Source organism: Pseudopodoces humilis, chromosome 16 (assembly GCF_049639895.1).
Source record: "Pseudopodoces humilis isolate 2021_Gansu_Grassland_sample_001 chromosome 16, ASM4963989v1, whole genome shotgun sequence".
Lineage (NCBI taxonomy): Eukaryota > Metazoa > Chordata > Aves > Passeriformes > Paridae > Pseudopodoces > Pseudopodoces humilis.
In genome coordinates, this window is record NC_142215.1 from 17,088,944 (window position 1) to 17,109,174 (window position 20,231).

The window sequence follows — 20,231 nt, forward strand, 5'->3', positions numbered from 1 at the left end:
GTGAACTAACAGATGCACTGTTCAAATCTTCAAATAGTATGTTTGACATTCCTTTAAAAAGCCCCAAAACCAAAATACCCCAAGCCTCTTGAATAATTATATCAATATAATGTATTGATTTTTGACAGTTCAAAGGCCAAACTAATTTGATTGACATAAATTTGATATATATTTTCCTATTTTGTTAGAGTTCACTGAAATTTGAAGCTCTGTATAATCTGTTTTTATATTTCACTAGGTTGATATGATTTTCTTCTAGGTGAGATGAAAATCATTCCAGTGACACCTACCAATTCTAAGGGGGATAAATCAATGCAGTTTTAAATATTGTATTCAACTGAATGCTGAACGAGTTCCTGTTCTGTGGTACACTTACATTAATTCTATCCAGAGTGACTGGGCTGATCCTACTTCTTGTACAGCAGTGTCTAATACTGTTTTATCCCAGCTCGAAGGTGTATTCGTGATTTAGTTCAAGAAAATGTTATTGCAGAGAAAATACGATGCATCATACGATGCCTCATGCAGATGATGCAACTGCACCTCCATGCCTATTTACAGCTTGTGTAACTAATGCTTGAAGGAAACACAGCCCCCTGCCCTCTCTCCTTGTTTCAGGAGACAGGGATCCAAGCCATATCAAGGCAGACTGATGAGGTGAAGTGCAATTTCAAGGCATGTGATTTACCTGCAAGCTGTCAGCAGTAAAGCAAGTCAGCTCTTTTTAGAGACATGGGGCTTCATTACCTTGGCAGCTGTTTTAGTTCTGCTGCACTACTGTGTCTTGTAGTCCACAAGAGAGAGGTTCTGTGGTGTGCTTGGGCACAGGGACTGCTCAGCTGGAGGCTCCTATTGCTGCTGCAGCTGGTCCAGCTCTAAACAAGCCCTTGTCAGTGGCATCTCTGAGGTGTGCAGGCTGACTCCTACCCTTGGACCTGGACCCTCTGGGGTAGGGGTGCTGTGTGGGACAGCACTGCCTGTGTACCAGTTGCTCAGTGGTGGGGAACTGCCTGTGCAGGGAACACCAGGCTTACGACCCATGGGAACAGCCCTGTTCCCTTTCCCTTTTGCAGAGTGCAGCTCAAGAGCCCAGCAGCCAATGAAGACGTTTAACTTTGGACACACTGCTGGGACCCTGAGGGCCATAGGTGGGCAGGTGTGGCAGGAGCCCTCTGGCAGAGCACGGGACAGTCAGGATTGCTGTGCTCACACATGAAACACTCAATTAGACCTCTCTTTAGTATTCTAAAGCATAGGAGGACATGTTCCTGTTTGACAAGTGACTCAGTGTGTTAGATGTATTTAACCTAGACCTTTCTCCATTTGGATTTGGGGAGAGAATTTTGTTGAAGTTTTTGTAAATGTTTCCTCTTCTTGCTTCCCTCTTCTTCCCTATCCCAAACTACAAAGCTCTGGGATAGTGTTGATGTTTATACATTTTACACCTAAGTATAAGGACAAGAAGCTATGTATATTAATCCTATTTAAGCAACTGCAAATCATTGTCTGCTGTTTAAAGCCAACAGAACAGTGTAAGTTTTAAGTTCAGTAAGTATTGTATAGATATATCTTAAGTTCAATTGATGAAAATTGTGCATAAAATGTTACCAATGCTGTAAATTATTTTTAATAAACTAAATTGTACCACAGTTCTTGTATGCTACTGTCTACTTTGAATAGATAGTATGGAATACACTTAAAATGGTACTGTGTGTGACGGGACGTGGTGAATAAAGAAAGGGGGTAATATTATGTAATTATATAATGATGCATGTTCCATTTACTTGTTCAGAGTGAGTTTGGGCTCACAAAGCACAGAGTATGCTTAGCTGGTGTAGTCTGTTCTCTGGGTTAGCTGTGCTCCAGACACCACTCTGGATATTATATCAAATGCTTTTTTAATAATTTTTTCTTTCCCTTTTGAAAAATTCCCATTTTAGAAAAATGTCTAATTTAGAATCTAGATTAAATCCCGTATTAAAGCAAGCTGTTGGCCAAGATTACAACTCTGACAAGATCCTCAGAAGTGATTTGGGGATGTCCAGCACTAACCTACTTCAACCCTCACTTTCAGCACAAGCATCAGACTGGAGTTCAACTCACAAATGCTAAATTGTTCAAGTCTGTCTTTCTACAGATAATAAGACAGGGCAAAGTACAACCTTCAAACTCTGCCTTGCCTCACAACCACAGTGAGCTTTCCTCAGAGTACCAGGCAGGCAGGAGAAACAGAAGTTTATAGGTCTTTGGTTTTGGCACTCCAGTATGGCAACTGAAGCAAGAGTAGGGAGTACAGATCTGCAAAATGCGTTGTCGTCTTGTTTGCAGAAAGCAGGAGGACATTTCTGTAACCACCTATGTTAAGCCACAGCAAGAATGCTTTCCCACTGTATTGATTTTATTCCAATGAGCTAAAGCTTCAGCACCTTAGAAATCGGGAGAGGGAACTCTAAGTATTTTACAGAGCTCTTTTCTTTTTTGAAAAAAAGCCTCAATTTTGTGATTTCTAGTGAGAAGAGTTTGTCAATTCCTTTTATTAACATCTGTTCTGAAATTGGAGAGGAAAAAATTGTTTCTTGGGGAAATAGTTTCCCTTTTCTAAATTCCCTATTTGATTAAAATAAACATTTGATTAAGATAAATGTTTTCATTTTTGTGTCCTTAATATTACAAACAATACTGAAATTTTGTGATAGAGGATTTTTTACTGATTTACTTAAAATCAAGATGCTTTAGGTGTTGTTTGGGTTGGGGGAGGGGGGTTGTTTGGTTTCTGGGTGTTTCTCTGCATGCCTTTCCTAAATTCCTTTTTCTTCAGGTTCCTATTCTGTCATAGCAGGACGTCAACTATGGCAGATTACTTTTTTCCATTAGGAGTTTCAGAAGATATTTCTATATTAATCTTGAGGTTTGTAATTATTTTCATTAAGGGCAAAATTTTCTGGACTGGACCCATTGTCCCAGTAAAAATTTTCACTGGAACAGTCTAAAGGACATTCTGAGCAAGATGCCTCAGGTTTGTTATAAGTATTTTATGCGGTCTTCAGCCTAAGCATTTGGCAGAGATTTTGACGTGGTGTGCTGATAAAAGGGTTTAAGCAAAAATATAAAACGGACGTCTTCCCTCCTGCCCGCTGTGGGCGCAGGGTTTTTTAAGAGTTCTGCCTTTGTGACAGGAAGTCGTAGTTTTCCTCCCCTCTCGTGCTGCTGGAAATCAAGGCCCACGGCCTGGGGCAGCGCTCCTGAGCCGCGGGAAGGCTCCGGCGCCGGGGCCCGCGGCCGGGAGGTGCGGCCGGGCCCGGCTGCAGCGCGGGGCCCCCGCGCAGCCCCGCGTTCCGCTGAGCACGGGGAGCTCCGGCTGCGAACCGGCCGGGCGGGGGCTGGGCTGGCCGGGCCCCCGGCTGACCGCACCTTCTGCAGCCTCCTCGGGCTGGGCAAAGGTTGGCGCGGCTCCCGCCGAGTCCAAGGGTTGCGTTCGTCTGGGGAAGCTCGAGATTCCTGCAGCTGGGCAGGTGAGAGACGAGCGAGCGTCTGCAGGTTTGTGCTGCCTTTCTTAGCACAGGAATTTGGAAGGCTGTGACCAAGCGGAAAGATTTAATCTGCTTTAACGTTATAATTTACTAAAATACTTCTTGCCTTTTGCAGGCACGAATTGAAGATCTCCTGATCAGGGATTCAACAACTCCGTTCCTGAGGGAGTAATTTCTACCTATCAAAAATACCAGGTTAGGCTGCTGCTAGAAATGAGCTGATAAAAGCTTGGTTAATAAGCTCTTCATGTCTGCTATTCTGAACAGATTGCATGCATCTGTCTAGCAGTCTTCCTTTGGAGGGGCTGCAGCCCAAGTATTTGATAAGCTATGATGTAAGAAACACAAGCTGGCATGGGGGGTTGGTTTTTTTTTTTTTTTCTTCTTTAATAAATGTAGGAAACTCTTCTCCAGTAGCTGAATGAATTTTGTTGCAGTAATTACTGCTTCTGGTGTCAGAATACAGATCAGATCCAGCTTTTCTTTTTCTCCTAGAGACACAATGTCTTCTGGAAATGATTGTCAACCCCAGACCTTGACCAAACCCGCACTTGGTGAGAGAGAGGCAGCTGAATTGGTTGACAGGGTGTTTGGATTGAAGGTGTCTTGGATCAGGTCACTCCCCAGCTATGATGATCAGAACTTCCACGTGCGTGTCTCAGCTGAAGGTGCTGATGAGTATGTCCTCAAAATCACCAATTCAGAAGACAGCCAGCAGCCTGACCTCATTGAAGTACAGACCCAGGCCATGATGTTTCTCAGTGCTGAAGGCTTCCCTTCAGCTACTCCTTATCTGACAAAAGATGGTAACATAATGTCTCTGGAGTCAGGAGGTGAGCCGCTATGAGTCTTTACTGCCCCACTCTCACCCTTAGCTCCACAGTAGCTTGCTATATGGCATACCATGTGTATGCTAAAGGAAAACTCTAGGCTTGTACTTGAATAGTAGGGATATGCATCACATGACCTGTATTCCAGCCATAATAGTCCAAACTTAAAATACCAGAAACAAAACAACTCAGAGAGAGTAATAATTATCTTGGAAAACACTTCAGCTTAAGGAATTGGAGAAAACATTTATCTGACATTTGTGTCTATGTACAGGAAAAGTTAAAAATGCCTATTGACTACATGGTGCTTGAAATTATTTGCCTTCAGAGTGGTGTAAGATACAGTTCTAGCCCATCTCTGATGCCAGAATAAATTGCTTTAACAGTGTTTGGAAGAAGAACTGTGTTGGCATTTAGCTTTTACTGTCACTGTAACTTCCATACAATATTTGGGATTCCTGAAACCTGTTCTGTTGCAAAACTTCATGTGGGTGTGTGTGGGCACTGGAGGAACCCTGTGTGGTGCTGAGTTGGGTCCAAACACAAGGACTAAAAATCCAGCATAGATTTTCTCAGTGTATTAAGGTTTGTACATTATTATAAAACATTCTGGTAAATCAAATCTTGGCATGAAATCTGTTTTGTGAGCTACATCTGAGAAATTCTACCCTGGGATACATCTTTTTTACTTTTTGCATTAACTAATACTCAGTAGTACATAGCAGAGTGACTGACTGCATCTCTCCTTGTCAGGTACTGGACCTGGGAGCAAGAAATACATAGTCAGACTGCTGACTTACCTGCCAGGTACACCAGTAGCAAAAATCACTACCAGTGCTCAGATTCTGTATGAGATTGGGAGGCTTGCTGCCAGCATGGATAAAGTGCTCTCAGAGGTGAGTTCTCATGCTTCAGCCTCAGACTTTCCTCTTAATCAATGTCTCTTCAGCATTTGCTCACATACTTGCTGCCTGCTTTTCTGACCTGCAAAATGCAAGCTGGTGACTGCAGATGTCAATTTGACTCATGGCTCAGGTGCAGCCTCCAAGCTGGCTGCTACTAAAGCCTTTCATGACAAGTACATGACAAGTGACAGGGTACTGGTGATCCTTCTGCAATGCATTTTTGTACCATGAATAGGGAAATAAGGAGTTCTTTTTACTTATGCAAAGCTCACCTGTTAGTGTTTCAAACCTGGCAAATAAAGGAGAATGAACCCTAGGGTGATCGAATTAGAAGAATGCCAAGCTCGTTTTAAAGGATTTTTGTGTAGTGCACAGCTGGCTGATCTATTATTTTGAATTCCTTTTGACTCACTGACTTTCTTCTTGTCATTAGCACTGTGACCATGGCACATTGGTACCCTCCCTACAGTGCCAGCTATGCCAACAAACAGAGATCTGTGACACTTTTAATTTGCATCACTTCCATTCAGTCTTAATGCAAAGTAAGTTCTGTCTGTACTCTGTAGTTACACAGGATAGTAAAGCTGATCAATCAGCCAGTAAGTAAGTTTGACGTATGAAAGACCTCACATTATTTATTAACCTTTCATTAACCTTTCCTTCTCATGTTCTGGCTACCAGTTTCAGACAGTTATGAGATGTGAATTCCCAGTTTTACTAGGCACATTCTTAAATTATATATAAATTATATATATATGAAAGATAACTTACTGTTGCCTTCTGACACACTGATCACACTCTTATTGATTAAAATAAGCTAGTCTCAAAATATGCCTGTGACTGATCCTACTAAGGAGGAAGCAGTTAGTTCTGATGGAAAAGGTTCTTTATTCCCTTAACATATGGATTATCATCCATCAAGGTGGTTTAGGGTCGATCTGGCTCTTTACTTGTTCATACACTGTCCACTTTTGATTATCATTTAGTGATCTTTAGGAGCCTAAATTACAAGCATAGTTCTTAAAAGGAAGCCAGATATTCTTGTGGGAAGTTTGTTGTTTTTTTTTTTTAAATTTGCCCTATGCATTGATTCAATCTGGCCCAGAGGTCACCTTAATAAGCATCTGAGGAGTCTAAGATGAGCATGGGGTGTGCAGTGGGAGAGATGCTTTTCCTCTCTGAATGTCACTTTCCAAACCATCCTTTCCATATGCTAGTGAGAGAGGGGTTAAGAACCTTGTATGTTGAAAGTAGTGAGGTCTGGATGTACAAAGACAAATTTTCATAAGCATAAAACCATGGTCAGTGTCTCCATAAACTACTGTGCTCAGGATTTTTCATACACCAGCTGTTCCTAGGCTTGTCCCCCAAAGGTTCCACCTTTAAAAGCACAGAGTGTGCCTGCTCACAGCATGCTGTCAGGTTTTGTGTCTGGTGCTCCCACAGCTTTCTGCAGCACCAGCTGTGCAGGCTGAGCTCTGCCAGAGCAGGACTCTAGCCTTGGCAGAGGTTCAAAGTTGCTACATAACGTTACCCTATGGACAGTCAACAGCAATTTTACATTATTGAAATGACAAATTACTTAAGGTAATCTTTGTACCTAAAACATGGAGGAAAACCATTCAGGTTGTATGTAGACACTTAGATGCTTGCCTTAATCATTCTTCGGGTTATTCTTTTACTTGATATAAAACAACAGTCCAGCCCATGGTGTTTTTCAGTGAGCCTTATTAGAAACCTGTTAAAATTAATAGTGTTTTGAATCAAGCCCTTTAATCATAAAGTCTGCAATTTTTCTTATGCCTATATTATTGTGTGCTTTTTCCAAAGAAATTCCAGCATCCATCAGTAAAAAGTCTGCATCGAGATCGGTTCATTTGGAACCTGGCAAATGTTCCTCTTCTAGATCAGTACATTTATGCCTTGGGTCAGAACAAGTACCGTGTAGTGGTGGAGCAAGTTATTGAACAGTTTAAAGGCAAAGTAATACCCAAGCTAAGCAGTTTCCGAACCTGTGAGTATTTTATTCTCATTGTAATTATGTTGAACTGAGACACAGAAATTTCTTACAGGAGGTTTGGCTCCAAAGAGAAGGAAAACAAAAATAGTGAAAAAAGTAAATCTCTTTTCCCTAGGCTAGACATGGACAAACACTGTGCTGAATGTTCACAGCACAGAGTAAGCCAAGAGAAATGTTCTGTCCAGTCAGGGTCAGTTCTTTATCTTTCTGACGAATTTACTTCCAGTTAAGTTTATGATTTTCATGCTGCTTTATCAGCTTACTAAATATATATGGAGAACAGTACTACCTTTCATAAAGGCCCAAACAAGTACTTAATCCAGTTTTTGGAATTCAGTTGACATTGGTGATAATGTGACAGTTCTGTAATTAGAAGCTACTGTTGTGCATTTGTAAACACAGAGTGTATCACAGCAGGCTGGAGCATGATCCTGTAATGCTTCCTCTTCTCCACTGCTGTTGGTCATCTGGCAATGGAGTGGAGCTTCATGGGAAGCAGTAAAGGAGTGAAAGGCAGCACTTGATGCTGCAGGGGACTAGGGTGGTTTTGTAGCTGAGTGTTAGTTTCACATGCATCTTCCCAAAGCTGTTTCAGCTGTTTAATAATTATTAAATCCTGTTTCTGTTTCTTCTGTGTTTAGGTATCAATCATGGAGACCTTAATGACCACAACATTCTAGTAGATTTCAGTTCTACTTCCCTGGAGAATCCCCAGTACAGAGTGTCTGGCATCCTGGACTTTAGCGACATGAGTTATGGATATTACGTGTTTGAGGCTGCGATAGCCATTATGTACATGATGATTGAGAGCCCAGACCCTCTGAGTGTTGGGGGACACGTTCTTGCAGGATTTGAGAGCATCCTGCCACTCACGGCCGAGGAGAGAGGTGCCCTCTTTCTCCTCGTGACTGGGAGGTTTGCACAGTCCCTTGTCATTGCCGCCCACACGGCTCTGCTGTACCCAGAGAACAAGGAGTACCTCACAATCACGGCCAAAACTGGCTGGAAACACTTAATGACAATGTTTGAGGTGGGCCAGGAAGCTGTGGAGAAGATGTGGTTTGAGACTGCCCAGGCGTACACGCACCATGCACCTGCCCCGTGGGTCCGCGGCTGCTGATGTACTGGGGGTGACACCGGACTGAATAAATCGGTAAAGGCAGCGCTACCTGGGCTGGATGGGCCGCGTCCGCCGCGCTGTGTCCGCGGGCAGGGGCGGGACCAGGCTCATCCCGAGAGGGAAAACCATTACCGCCCTCACGACAGGCACAGGGGTGTGGCCATTACCACCTTCACAGCGGGCGGAATGTATGTGACCATTATGCACCCTCATGGCAGGAGCCGGGCCCTTTTCCGCCCTCACACCGGGGGTGCGCTGGGACCATTACTTGCCTTCACACAGCACAAGTGTGGCGTGACCATTACCTGCCCTCACATGGCGGGCGGAACAAGGGCCGTTACTCGCCCTCACGGCAGGGGTGTGGCGTGACCATTACCCGCCCTCAAGGCAGGGGTGTGGTGTGACCATTACTTACCTTCACACGGCGGGCGGGACAAGGGCCGTTACTCGCCCTCACATGGCAGGGGTGTGGTGTCAACATTACTTACCCTCACACGGCGGGCGAGACAACGGCCGTTGCTTGCCCTCACATGGTTGGGGTGTGCTGTCGCCATTACTCTCCCTCATTCGGCAGGCGGGGCCGTTTCCCGCCCCTTTCGGCGGAGCGCGGGCACGCGCACGTGACCCTCCGGGCCGCGCGCGCCAGCCCCGCCCCGTGGCGACAGGAAAGGGCGCAGGCCCCGCCCTAGGCTGGCACGCGGTACCGCGCAGGCTCGGCGGCCATTTCCGACGCGGCGGTGAAGGTTCGGGCGCGGCCGCAGCGCCCGGTTCTTGCCCGCCGGCCGGGCCTCGCCGCCCCCCGCCCGGCCCAGCGGTTCCCTCCGGCCTGCCGTGAGTGAGGACGGGCGGCAGGTGGGCGGTGGGGCGGGGGACGCGTCTCTGCGCGGCGCGGGAGGCGGCGCGGCCCTCGCGTTCTGCTGCGCTGAGGATGACTGTGCAGTGCGGGCTTGGGCTGCAGCGCCCCCTGGGGCTGTGCCGGGGTGCGCTCGGTGCCGGTTCCCGGGGTGCCTGGTTCATGTGCTCTGTGCTCTATTGCAGGCCCGGTGCAGGTTCCCGTGCCCTGTGCTCTCCTGCCGGCCCGCTGTCCCCGGCACCATGGTGAGTGACCCGCCTTCCCTGGAGCTTTGATTAGCCGCGGGTCCTGCCGAGTCACGGCCCGAAGGGGGGGGGGGCGGCGGTCACCAGTGGCCAGCCCGAGGTTACCGAGTGTCTGGGTCTATTATACAGGGGCTTTAGGGCGTTGGTGACAAGACATTGGTGATACTTACTGAGCTATTCCTTTTACAGTCTCGAAGATATGACTCCAGAACTACTATATTTTCTCCGGAAGGTATTTTTTAACCCGACACTTTCAAGTATACTGACTGTTCTGTCTTCTCAAAGCTATAAAAACACTCGCACAAAAGGTGGTTGTTAGTATAGCATGTTTTTGTCTGAATATGAGTTAAAGAAATCATATTTACCCACACCCAGTTCTGTAGGGACAGCAAGGGTCCGAAGCGGACACTTTCAAATTCATTCTAATTGAAGCAATAATGAGACTGAGTCCCACTAGTGAGTAATATCACTGCCATGTTTTTGAAATAACCATTTATCACTTGTTTGAGTATGGTTAGATTTTGTCACTATCCCCTGAGAACGAATAATATCCTGCTGGTGCAGTCACACCTCTCCTTGTTATTCTTGTATGTGCTGAAACATGTACAAACCACGTTTTCTTACTTCTTGGATGGGATGAACCCAAGAAATCCAGTATAAAATATTTTCTTTGTTTATTGAAAATTTGCCTTAGCTTATTCTACTGCAGCAGAGTTCTTTAAATTTTTTTTATTTTTTTTTTTTTAAAGAAGGGATTTTTTTTCCCCCAGTGGCCATGTCCAGTATTATCTTGTTTTCCTTCTCTGACTTCTTCCTCTTTTTCAGCCAATTAATTTACAATTGACTGGTAAGAGACTGAAGAAGTAGATGGGATAATGAGCGCTTGTCAGATTCTTGTAACTTTAAGTCACCTCGTGTAGTTGGTCTGGTTCAGTGTCATTTTTTGATGGTAGGAATTCCAATCTTTCCCAGGTCGCTTGTACCAGGTTGAGTATGCAATGGAGGCCATCGGGCATGCAGGCACTTGCCTGGGAATTCTAGCAAACGATGGAGTTCTGCTGGCAGCAGAGCGGCGCAACATTCACAAGCTTCTTGATGAAGTGTTTTTCTCTGAGAAAATATACAAACTTAATGAGTAAGTTGAAATGGTGATTAAATGTCCAATGATGTTATTAACAACAAAGCACTGATTAGCACATAACCTGGTTTTATTTTATTTGAAGTGTTAATAATCTTTTTTGCTTGGTGTTTTTGGATAAGTATGACTATTCTGTCATTGTTCACTTTAGTAGTTCCCCTTCTAAAGTAGAAGTATTGCTGTATTGTTTTTTTTTATCTCTAGGAGATTTTTGTAGGTGGAATAGCCTATTTGTTGGTACTAGGTCATACACGGTAATAGTATTGTAGCAGTTAAGAAAACTGGGAAATCTCAGTTTTACAAAACACCATAAAGAATGCACACCAACATTGCCATGCTATTTCAGCTCCCCTTCCTTCCCTTCTCTGTTTCTCTTTGGTGGCTTGAAAAGTATGAGATAACTGGGTAAAATGTGCCTTAGGCTTCTTTGCCACAATTGTAGCAGAGATGAAAAGTCTTTCTATAACCATTTTCATTCTAACCTCTGGCAGTTAAATTTGTTATGTCAAGAGCAAAGAGTCTTATGGATTATGCTTTCATGTTGCAAGGGAAGTAGAGCTTCATCCTTGACAGAAGTTGCACAAATAGTCTTCCATCCTGTCTGCCTCCGATTCCATATTGATCTTGAAAGCACCTGAATGGTAGGAAGTACTGGATTTTCAAGGAGGCAGTGAAACAGCATACTAGAGTAGTCACCTAGAACAGCCTTTCCATCCTTTTGAAAATTCCTAATTTCACAAATCTTTTTTTGTGTAGGAAAAGGTTTGTAGCATATCAGATTGAGCTAGAGACACTAAATTAAGATCCAACAAAACAATCAAGGATGGAAGTGCCTATTTTTCTTAGATGCCTATCAAGACCATGAAGTTCCAGTTACACAGATGCCATGTGTCAGCCAGCAACTCCCACTGAAGGCCTGTCACATCTGTGTGGCTCCTTCAATATTGGGGTGTGCTGTGTCAGGTGGCCTCCTGAGAGGCACCTGTATGTATGTGCCTAATGGCTCTTGTGAAACTACTCAGAACTTAATCATCCTTGGCATGACCCTCTTCTCAGAACTGTATGTGTACTAACATACTGACTGACTGACTTTGGCTGTCCACCTTTGCTCTTAGCAAATGGTTACTGATATTTTTTGGTGCACCCTAAAGGCAGGAGCTGATGAACCCATTTTGTGTGGCAGCTGTGTAGTTTGATCAGAAAAGCCTGACCATAGGTGCTCTGCTTGTACCCCTTTATGAAGATGTTGTGTGTTGGTTGGAGATTGACAGGAATTCAGTTAATTTGTATGCTTTTCTTGTAGGGATATGGCGTGCAGTGTTGCAGGAATAACTTCAGATGCCAATGTTCTAACAAATGAGCTGAGACTGATTGCACAGAGGTAGGTCTGCTGACAGCTAACATGGTTTTTACTTGCCCGTGCTGTCACATTTAACTCTCTATGCATTAGATCAGAATAAACATGTATTTAGTAGATCAGAAGTAGGTTGAAGTAGAACAGTTAGATTACAGAGGCTCTAATTTGGGAACTTGTCTGCTCTTAAATGTTGTGCAGGATATGGCCAGCAAAATAAGTTTTGAAAACTGTTTTTTTTCCTCTTTGATATTAGGTACTTGTTACAGTATCAAGAGCCCATTCCTTGTGAACAACTAGTAACAGCATTATGTGATATCAAGCAGGCTTATACACAGTTTGGAGGTAATGAAGTGTGATGAATCATTGTGTTACTAAATGTCTCAAGAACAATTCTCTTACATAATATGAAGGATCTAAGTCTGTGTACAGTTCTACTGAATTCTCTTTAAAAGTTATACTTAAGAAAAAAATAGCCTAATTTCAGAGGGGAGTGGGTAGTCATGGTTACTGTTTTTTGCTGCTGAGGCTTTTACTTTTTATGGCTTGGGAAATTGATGGCTGAGATGCTGGCCCGTTGTATAGAGTGCTTTGAGTGCTCTTGCATTTAATGAATGCCTTCAAAGGTCCAGCAGAGAATTGTTTAGGCAACTTTTTGGGCTCATCCAGCATAATGGCACCATGAATCAAAAACAAGGCTGTATGTGTGGGTATCCATATTCTAACACTTGAAAAAAGTACTGTTTATATGGATCAAGCAACATGTTAGAAAATGATATTGTAAGTTTTGTTCCTCAGTATGTGAACTGATGATTCTGTTGTTTTACATATACGTAGCGGGAGAGAATTACCTTTTAAACTACCTGACTTTTGACACTGCTAAGTTAAATGCTTTAACAGCTAATACTTGAAATATTAAATTTTGATTTAAAGTCCTGAGATGATAAATTACAATCTGTGGAGAGAAAAATGAACTGCTCCTAAGGTTAAATGGAATAGACCTCTGCTGCCTCCCACCCCATGACTTAAAACGAAATGCTGGTGTGCTTATCTCAAGCAACAGAAGTGCACAACTGTCTGCTAAATCCTAGTTCACAGGAATAGATTGAAAAACAAAATCAAAGAAAATAATTGTCACTCATGACCAATCTTGTTACTAAATTTAGGTTGCTAATAGCCTTCTTTTCAACAGGAAAACGTCCTTTTGGTGTTTCATTGCTCTATATTGGCTGGGATAAGCATTATGGATTTCAGCTGTATCAAAGTGATCCTAGTGGAAATTATGGAGGGTGGAAAGCCACATGCATTGGGAATAATAGCGCTGTAAGTTCTGGGTTTTTTCTTCACAAAAAGAGGAGTTAAAAAGTGTAAATTGTACTGTATTAGTTAAGCTGAATTTTTCATTATTAGTGCAGGAGAGATTTACATATAATTGTAGAAATGCTGCTGTTAACTCACGTGTTGGTATTATCTGGCAAAACCCCAGCTGTGTGGTTGATTGCCCAAAGACACCATTTTAATTTCTGTGAAATTTACAGGCAGCTGTGTCAATGCTGAAGCAAGACTACAAAGAAGGAGAAATGACCTTAAAGACTGCCCTGGCATTGGCCATTAAGGTTCTAAACAAAACCATGGATGTCAGCAAGCTCTCTGCTGAGAAAGGTGAGTGTTTGCTGACACGGGACAGCACCTCACTTAAACAAAGGGAGAAGTGAGTGCACATATTCCAGATGTGGCTCACTGGAGTGTCAGTTGTCACAAAAAAATGTTTTCAGAAGATGCAGGAGTTCTTAGCCTTAGCCTAAGAGGCTTAGTCCAGATAGCTTAGTCCAGGCTGATCCCTGCTGGCCAGCTCCAGAGGTGAGGCTGCAGTTTGGGGATTGAAATGCCTGCGTGTCTGGGAGCAGAACCCTGAGAGGAGCTCCCCTGCTGCTGTGCTCTGCTGCAGGGAGGGGACTGCGGGGGGCTGCCTCCAGCCAGGCTGCATGGCACAGGGAGCACTGGAGCCTTCTGCCTCACTGTCACTTGTAATCTCAAACCTTGCCCTGCTGATGATTGCTCTGCCTAAACACTGCTGTCTGTTCCATGTGTTTCAGTTGAAATTGCAACACTGACAAGAGAGAACGGAAAGACAGTAATAAGGGTTCTGAAGCAAAAGGAGGTGGAACAATTGATAAAACAACATGAGGAGGAGGAAGCAAAAGCTGAACGTGAAAAGAAGGAGAAAGAACAAAAAGAGAAGGATAAATAGAATATGAAATCAAATGTTCTCTAGATAATAAAGGACCTGCTTCAGCAAAAGATAATCTGGATTTCTATGTTGTAGAAGCCTACAGCTATGCCATGTAGGACCCAGAGTACTTTTGATGAACCAGGACCTTAGCCATCATTTAGATAATCAGTTTACTGCTCCTTACATTGACCAATAATTGCTTTAATTCTTGAACACTCTTTCTTTCATCTTTTTTATTATGGAATAAAATTTAAGAAGAATAGTGATGGGTGTCTTTATTTCCTCAGCAATGCGTGGATATGCACAATCTTGAGGAATTTAACTGCTTTAAACCATTAAAACAAGGTATTTGCTAGTTGGTAAAGAACAAATACGGTGTTAGAATTGTTAGAATTTTGTGTGTATCTGTGGGTTTTCCTTTTAAGGTAGTGAAAAGAGCTCCTAAGTTTGAAAAGTCATTTCACAAATACAGAATTAAAGTGTGCTGGCATGCCAAGTTTTAGTTTTGGGCTATTTTGTTCTATAGCAGGCTCTGTCAAACTGATGGTCTTGCAAGCAGTAGTGTTTTAAAAATGCCCTGTAGCAAATGTGTTCCTTTTATCATAGCCTTCACAAGTGCATGTGTTTTCTAAGGAATTAATCATATAACACTAGTTATATTCACACAAACTAGAAAGACATTTTACAAAGGCCACGTGAAAATGCTTTTATCTTGTCAAAGTACAAATAGGTAAGTAAAATAGTGCATGATTTTTAGGCCATGTTGACTATTTCACATTTTATCCTGAAAGGAAATTGAGATGTTTTATGTTTAGTTTAGAGTTGCTGATTAGTTCCCCAGTGAATTTAGCTCCTTTTTCTGACACACCAGTCAAGAAAACTAACCAGTTAACCACCAAGAAATCATAATTGTGCATTAATTAGGAATCATAGTCATTTTTGTCCAGCTTGCCCCTGTACTGAATGGAAAAAAATGTATGATTGTCAGATTAGCAAAAATCTCTTCTACCTGTGAAAAAAAAAGTGATCTGGAGTGAACAAAGGAAACAGAAACAAAGTTAGTAAAAATTACTGTGCACCCATTCAGATATGAAAAGCAAAGTGAAAAGCCTGAGTGCCATGCTTAAAAGTAAGGCCTTGCTGAATTTCAAACTATGACAATGGCCATCCAGCCCATTTGTGCCCACCCTGCATTGTATTTATCCTGTAGGTTGGTTTGGTTTGGTTTTCTTACCTCAAAGGATATCTGATGTATTTAGGACTCTTATATACGTGATGTATCTATGACCATTTAAAGGAGCTGAGTGCATCCATAGTGTTTTGTTGGTTTTAATCCATCTCAGACATTTTTGACTAAAATGTACTTTGTCAACATGGCCAGAAGTGACCCTTCCTCTCGACTAAACCCATTTTTGAGCTCACTGCTGTAAGAGTCACTGTTGAGAACAAAGGGAAGGAATCTGACTCAAGATGTCTGTGCTGCAGCTTGTGTAATTGTCCTGCACTCACTCTGGCAGCCTCTGTACAGAGAAGGGGGAGGCTGTGGGTTCTCTGCAGGACCTGCTTGGTCATCCTATAAGTCTTGGTGCTTTAGTCTTTAGCACCAAACTTAGATAGCACTTTGTCAATACTCAAATTTTATAGCTAATGAAAGTTCAACTGACTTTTATTTACACCTTGTGCAACAGTAGGTCTTCCAAATAACAACACAGGAATGGTATTTCATGTAACAAGTCCTGAATAGTTGCAGACAACATGCAATGGGCAATATTTAATCTCCATTACAAAGGATTGTATAAATACCTCAAGTTCCATTTTATGTAGAAATTCAGTGCTCAATCTTTATATTTTTTGATACCATGAATGCAATATATCAGCATCTTTTGCAGATTTCTGGATCACTGATGATGGTTATACAAGTGCTTGGAATATGCTCTAAAAGCAGCAATGCCAAAATGGAGTTTTTTCTCACATCTCAAAGATTACTTGCAACAGTACGTGATAGATTCCAGCAGTGCTTTCTGTTGTCTAGGAAATTGTTAGAGCATCTGAGCTTGTGTTCATCAATGTATATAGTTCATAAAAGGCAGTTTGTTTAGTGTATTATCAGATAGCTTAGAATATAGACTTAATAAAATATTTTTCTTAGAAGCATCTTTTTCTAAAATAATGGGGATAACTCATATATGCATATCTTGGTTTAAGGAATTACCAATACCATTTCTTTGCCAAAAAAGGCATCATTTGCTGGTAAAGGAGAACTTTTTAGATACTGTAATAATAAGTTGGAATGACTTTAATAAACATATTGAAGCATCATGTGTGGTAAGTTTTAAAAGATCTGTTTATTTAAAAGTTTTGTTTGCACAAAGTGGTAGAAGTATTGTCTAATACTTTAGAGTATGATCTTTGAACAGTAATTACCGATATAATTTAAAGAACATCATCTCTCCTGAGTGCCATTATTAGCTGATTGTGAGCTGAGCCTCAGTACTGCCTTGGAATAGGCAAGTAACTGTACCTGGCAGTCATGTCCAATATGTACAGCCAAGTTCTCCTAACCAAAATTTAATTTGTGATTCTTTTCTTCATTTGAGCCTTGGGCAGTAAGCAGATGCTGGAGATCTTTCATGATTAAAATCTTCCTGAGCCATCTGGACACTGATGCAAGTTTCTTACCTGTTCTTCCTAGAAATAAGAGGAGTGTTTGACTGCATTGGCCTATTATATTGATTCTGGCTTTGTGTGTTTAAAAAAAAAAAAAAAAAAAAAAAATCACCACCAACTGTGCCTTTCCTGGGAGTGGTTTGGGGATAAGTCGTAAGAACAGAAAAATGATTCTGGCGATACATTTGAGGTATCTTTGCTAATCAAAATGATCTTCCTGTTCTTTGTATGGTTTTTTTTTTTTTTTTGGTGTACGTAGTGTTTACGTAGAGTTTACAGTGTATTACATAAGTATTTAAGATATTTAGCTATTGCTGTGGATTTAATGTTATTTTAAAACAAGAACTTCATGTGGTGCTGTGGAAGGTGACATTTTTCAAATTAGGTAAAAATATTTACTTAAAATTGTTTGTGTAATATGATGTTTGTAAACTTAAAAAACTGGATAGCTTATATCTCACTTGAGTGCATGATAGAACTTGTTAGGGCAAATATGCAAATATTCACAAATAGATTGTCCTAAGAAATTGTAATGTGGTTTGTTATTCTAAGTAGTTTAAGACATAATGAAACTACTGCTTCTCCAATAATTACCTGTGCTGTCTCTTGCATCTGTCAGTGTTTAAAAATAGTTAGCTTGTTTTCTAGGTGACTGTATTCTGTTCAAATAAAGTCAAATTAACTTCCAAGACTGCTTCTTATATGACCTCCTTTAGGTATGCTCCCCTCTTCATCCAGATATTTGTCAGTTACAAAAGCACACAAATTAAGAGACAACAAAAGACTCCCGATGTTAAATTTGACAGCTGCTTCTGGTTTGTTATGTATTTCCAGGATAATTATTTATTCTTTCCGTTCATAACCTTAAAATTAGGAAAAAATACTTCTCCACTGTGTTGTGAAAATAGATGTAATGATTGAAAGGTGTTCAGTGGTTTCAGAGGCCTCAGAACTGTAAGTGATACATAGATAACACAGCTCAGTATACAAGACAAGTAAGCCCCAAGAAGCTGGTGCACTCAAATACTTCATACATGAGAGAAATGGAGATTGGAGGAGATTCTAAGACTTATTTAAACGTCTTTGATTTTCTTTAAAGAGTATTTTCCACTACAGTTCTGCAGTAAAAAATCATCTTGAAGTTTTAATTGCAGTTATTTCTACTACAATATGAAAACCCTCTAAAGTTACTGGATCTAAGAGTGCCTTTCATTGGCTTTAATCTGGAGAAAATTCAGCTTCACAAAGTCTTTTAGAATATTTCTCATTTTACAAATAGAACTGAGCAACTGGCTATTTTTATCTGGGTTTAATTTGGCATTTGGCTTTCCAGTTAAACTACTCTTTGGTGCACAGTAAAAGCTGCCATCAGCCAATTTATTGCAGATTCTTAGAGCGTACTTCAGCAGGGACCTTCAGACGTCACCTCCTGCTGACAGGGGTCCTTTGAAAGACAACATTACTCATGTAATTGTTTAGGCTTTCACTTCATGGTAAATATTAAACTTAACATGTTGCTGATACTATTAACATTCTGCTTCAGGTTCAAAGCAGCAGGAAAAAACCAGCTATTTATTTATAACTACTGTTTTCTAAAACAGTAATAATGCAACATAATTAACATGTGCCAGATGATGCTACATAAAATATTTAGCAAAATGTTAGGCATGTAACCCAGACTGTTTAATCCTTTTATATCCTACAGCATCCGTTTTGCCTAGTTAGGACCCAGCTGCACACAAATCCACAGTTATGTAATAAAACCAGTTTCCTATGTCCTGCATGTTCCAGTGGCAGCTATGTTCAACATTGGTAGCAAGACATTATGGCTCTAAAATGCATCTACTGCAGTGGAGAGAAATACAGATTTTACCTGATAATCTCATGTTAGGAACACCAGGTGCAGTGCAGTAGTGAACCAGCTTCCATCAAAAACTACAGAGTTGCAATTTCAGTAGAAATATTGCCCAGTAATTCTTGAAGAACTCAGAAAATATCAGAAGTACAGAGTGTCATGAAAAAAAAGAAGTGGGGGTTTGTGCCCTGTTTTGGCTAAAATATATTTTTCACTTACTGTAAGATCTTGAGTTGACCACTGCATATACAAAATTTCAAAATAAGAGTCATGCTGCATGCTTTACATAATTATTATGATTGTGGAAGATATGCCATAAACAAATGGATTCTCAATACATAAAATGACCATATTTACTGTAGAGCATTCAAATCAATACAGCCTGTCACTAGAAGTGTGCTGGAAGAAACTCCTGTGTAAGCAGCCTTTTTTTGTGTGCTTGTACAGACTGCATTATGTCTTGCACAGACATGCACAACCCAAATATGGCTACAGGAAAAGATAATACAGAAAAAAAAAAGTTTAAAAATTAAGGGATTGAAATGCTACGGTATTCTGTTTTGGTCATTGAAAATATTCACCGTTTACACAGAGATGCAGTTTTTCTGTAAAATAAACACTTGGTATAAAATAATTTTGACAATTAACAACATGCTTAATGAAATTGCTGTTTGGGTAGGGCTCATTTTAGAAAGGTATAAAGTTGCTAAAATTATTTGAGTTAAAGAAGGACCATTTTCCTGAGGAATCCGATATCCAGCACTTTTCATGTAGAAGCTGATTAACACTGTAAAGTTATTTAGCCCTTCTTTCCAAGTCTTTTCTCTCTATAAAATATTAAACACTTAGATGTAAAAAATGCATTAATGCCAGCTGCTTCTATTTTTCGTGGTAATGTGTACACGGTACATTTCCATTAGGATAATTTAGGAGAAATCACTGATTAAATTTCAGAGTTTGTGTGTTGAAAGTCGTCTTTTGTAACAGATTTATTTATCTGATACAGAAAAAGTGGTGTTTTTTACAGAGTATTTATATGTTGTATATTTATAATATACCTAAAGATGTGGAAATATCCTAAGTCTTTTTAGCTTGTATCAGTTTATCTATTTTAGACTAAAAGTTCCAAAATATTCTGAATTAGAAACTTTTAAAATCATACTGATTCGGAAGCTTAAAAAGAAAACACCCTACGGAGTGTTCCAAATGCAATGAATAATATATTTTTCGCCAGAATTCACTTACACTTGCACCCTCCCAAAAGCACCGTGCGGCAGCAGCAGGCGTTGCCCGGGTGGATGTGGCGGTGTTACTGAGCTCTGGCGCTGCAGCAGCGGGATAGCGGCCCCGGCCCCACCGGGCGCGCACCTGCCCGACCTCGGCAGGAGCCGCTCCCGGGCTGCGGGACGGGCACGGGGGGCCGAGCCTGTGGGTGCAGCGCTGCCGCCTCCCCCCCGCGTTACCTGCCAGGAGCCCTTTCG

The 20,231-nt window shown here is 41.5% G+C and overlaps 2 protein-coding genes across 4 annotated transcripts; both read left to right on the plus strand.

Annotated features, from left to right (window-relative positions):
• The first annotated feature begins 3,345 nt into the window (after positions 1-3,345).
• Positions 3,346-8,990, plus strand: HYKK (hydroxylysine kinase). Of its 3 annotated transcripts, none has more exons than XM_005521405.3 (6): positions 3,346-3,537; positions 3,646-3,725; positions 4,026-4,363; positions 5,114-5,256; positions 7,096-7,279; positions 7,927-8,990. In XM_005521405.3, exons 3-6 carry the CDS (start codon positions 4,033-4,035, stop codon positions 8,403-8,405), a joined length of 1,137 nt encoding a protein of 378 aa, XP_005521462.2. In that variant the 5' UTR covers positions 3,346-3,537; positions 3,646-3,725; positions 4,026-4,032; the 3' UTR covers positions 8,406-8,990. The 3 variants fall into 3 exon arrangements, with proteins under 3 accessions (XP_005521462.2, XP_014106551.2, XP_087919162.1); XM_014251076.2 differs by having other exon boundaries at positions 3,346-3,512; XM_088063036.1 differs by lacking the exons at positions 3,346-3,537; positions 3,646-3,725 and having other exon boundaries at positions 3,952-4,363.
• Positions 8,991-9,160: 170 nt separating this feature from the next.
• On the plus strand, positions 9,161-14,490 carry PSMA4 (proteasome 20S subunit alpha 4). Its single transcript, XM_088063037.1, has 9 exons — positions 9,161-9,236; positions 9,444-9,503; positions 9,693-9,735; positions 10,476-10,638; positions 11,945-12,022; positions 12,252-12,340; positions 13,188-13,318; positions 13,534-13,657; positions 14,092-14,490. Exons 2-9 carry the CDS (start codon positions 9,501-9,503, stop codon positions 14,244-14,246), a joined length of 786 nt encoding a protein of 261 aa, XP_087919163.1. The 5' UTR covers positions 9,161-9,236; positions 9,444-9,500; the 3' UTR covers positions 14,247-14,490.
• Positions 14,491-20,231: the final 5,741 nt, after the last annotated feature.

Excerpts from the sequence above, each read along its gene's own strand:
- HYKK (XM_088063036.1), top strand. The coding sequence starts at position 3,952 with ATGAATTTTGTTGCAGTAATTACTGCTTCTGGTGTCAGAATACAGATC. Across the intron at positions 4,364-5,113 it reads AATGTCTCTGGAGTCAGGAG|GTACTGGACCTGGGAGCAAG; the intron begins GTGAGCCGCTAT and ends TCTCCTTGTCAG. Across the intron at positions 5,257-7,095 it reads TGGATAAAGTGCTCTCAGAG|AAATTCCAGCATCCATCAGT; the intron begins GTGAGTTCTCAT and ends CTTTTTCCAAAG.
- PSMA4 (XM_088063037.1), top strand. Across the intron at positions 9,736-10,475 it reads TACTATATTTTCTCCGGAAG|GTCGCTTGTACCAGGTTGAG; the intron begins GTATTTTTTAAC and ends AATCTTTCCCAG. Across the intron at positions 13,658-14,091 it reads CAAGCTCTCTGCTGAGAAAG|TTGAAATTGCAACACTGACA; the intron begins GTGAGTGTTTGC and ends CATGTGTTTCAG.